Consider the following 1746-nt stretch of genomic DNA (forward strand, 5'->3'; position numbering starts at 1 on the left):
ACCCTTAATCCCCACGGTATTAACGAACGCTTTTCATTTAACTGATGTATTCTTGTTTTTCACGTTGCTATGTGACCACCAATAGCGTAGCTCCTACTCTGCTATAAAAACTACACAAAACCCATAATTCCTCGATTCGCTCTGACGAAGGCGTAACGCTCGGAACGTCAGCTTTTAGAATTCCTGTGCGGTGTTCAATTACATTATCACCACCGTTGATAAAACCAAATTTTTGTGTACTGCTTCCTCACGAACGCAGCACCACAGTTTCTTTAGAAACTACCCCCTTTTTACAATACGGGCGGACTATCCAATAACTGAATTTGGAAGAATGGTTTTTAATTGAAGATCTTTAATTAGGAAACGACTCCTGTATGCTCACGTTGCCGTCAAAACCAAAACAAGCTCCTCCTTTCACGTTGTTGTTTGTCGTCTATGGGCCGGAGAGAAATGTATTATATAACGGGCCCTTCCAAGGGCGGATTTCTATAATGCGTGCCAAATTGCTGTAAGATTATTTTTGCTCTTTTCGGCGTAAACGTTACCGTAGTCGGCTTTGTTCATAATTTAACTCCCTAATTCTGTGCAATAAGCGTGTGCGACACGACTCAGTTTGTATGCATTGAACAACCATCCTCCAATTTCGAATCCCTTAATTGACCACTGCTCGTCAGCTTTCGTCCAAGTTCGTTGGCTTACTCAGTTACCCAGGGACAAAAATGAACGATTCCCGCCGCCTGTGGGTTGCACCCGAACCATTTATTACAGAACCTCTCTTTGCCACAGCTTGACTTGGCACTTGAAGATATCTTTGGTCAATGCTCGGAGCCCCTCGGGGCCTGTCGGCAGCCAGTCGTGAGCTGAAATGGTTCCTTGTGATGACGGTGATAATTTGTGGGGAAATTAAACGCCGGCGAAAATGCAAAAGGCGAAATAGTGTTGCTCGAAAACGACTATACATCATGGTGTAAATGATGGGGTTATATATGACCGATGCCTTGGCCAATAGGTCTGGTATTTCCGCCTCCCAATCCTCTAGCATAAACGTTTTCGTAAATACCGCAACCAGGCTGACGCAACAATATGGCGCCCAACTAACCAAGAAAGCAGCAACATTCATAGCTGTCATTTTAACAATTTTTAGTTCAGATTGTCGCTGTCTTAACTGGATTTGTAGGTTTCCTGGGACGACAACACTATGGACTAAGCTGAAAAGTAATCAAAAGACATATCTTATACCATAATTTCTAACAGGGACCCATTACCTGGAGCCTGGATACGTATTATACCCGTGAGTAAACCCTGTCCCATATCTTTCTGTTGCTAGAAATTTTATATCTTTTTATCATTTTGAAATACTCTCGTGTTTCAGGTGTGCTGCACGTGATGTAATCAGCGGCCGATCATAGATCATAGATCTCTTACGATTGGCCGATCATAGATCATAGATCTCTTACCATTGGCTATTGTGAAATCACCTACGAAAACTCCCTGCATAAAAATAAAAGGATATGAGACAGGGTTGACTCAGAGGATTAAAAGATGGAGGCTCCGGGTAATGGGTTCCTGTTTCTTATGAGGGTTTGGCCTACGCATATACAGAGCGGGAAAGCATTTTAACGCCAATGCATGGATCATGGCTGGGTATCCTGTTGGAGCCTAATTTTCGATAAAACTGAGTCAAGTCGTTTTGTTGAATTATCTGCTCAGGAATGCCTAGGCTTGGTATGAAGGAGATACCTTACG

The 1746-nt window shown here is 43.0% G+C and overlaps 1 protein-coding gene across 1 annotated transcript in view; it reads right to left on the reverse strand.

Moving 5' to 3' along the window:
- Nucleotides 1-703: 703 nt before the first annotated feature.
- LOC138005993 (rhodopsin-like) overlaps nt 704-1746 on the reverse strand; it is an 11996-nt gene continuing 10953 nt past the window's right edge. The window contains exons 3-4 of the mRNA XM_068852154.1: nt 910-1208; nt 704-831 (exon numbers count right to left, since the gene is read on the reverse strand). Of these exons, the coding sequence (XP_068708255.1) occupies nt 704-831; nt 910-1208 (427 nt within the window). The remainder of the gene's footprint in view (nt 832-909; nt 1209-1746) is intronic.

The sequence above is a fragment of the Montipora foliosa genome, chromosome 6, assembly GCF_036669935.1.
Source record: "Montipora foliosa isolate CH-2021 chromosome 6, ASM3666993v2, whole genome shotgun sequence".
In the NCBI taxonomy this organism is placed as follows: domain Eukaryota; kingdom Metazoa; phylum Cnidaria; class Anthozoa; order Scleractinia; family Acroporidae; genus Montipora; species Montipora foliosa.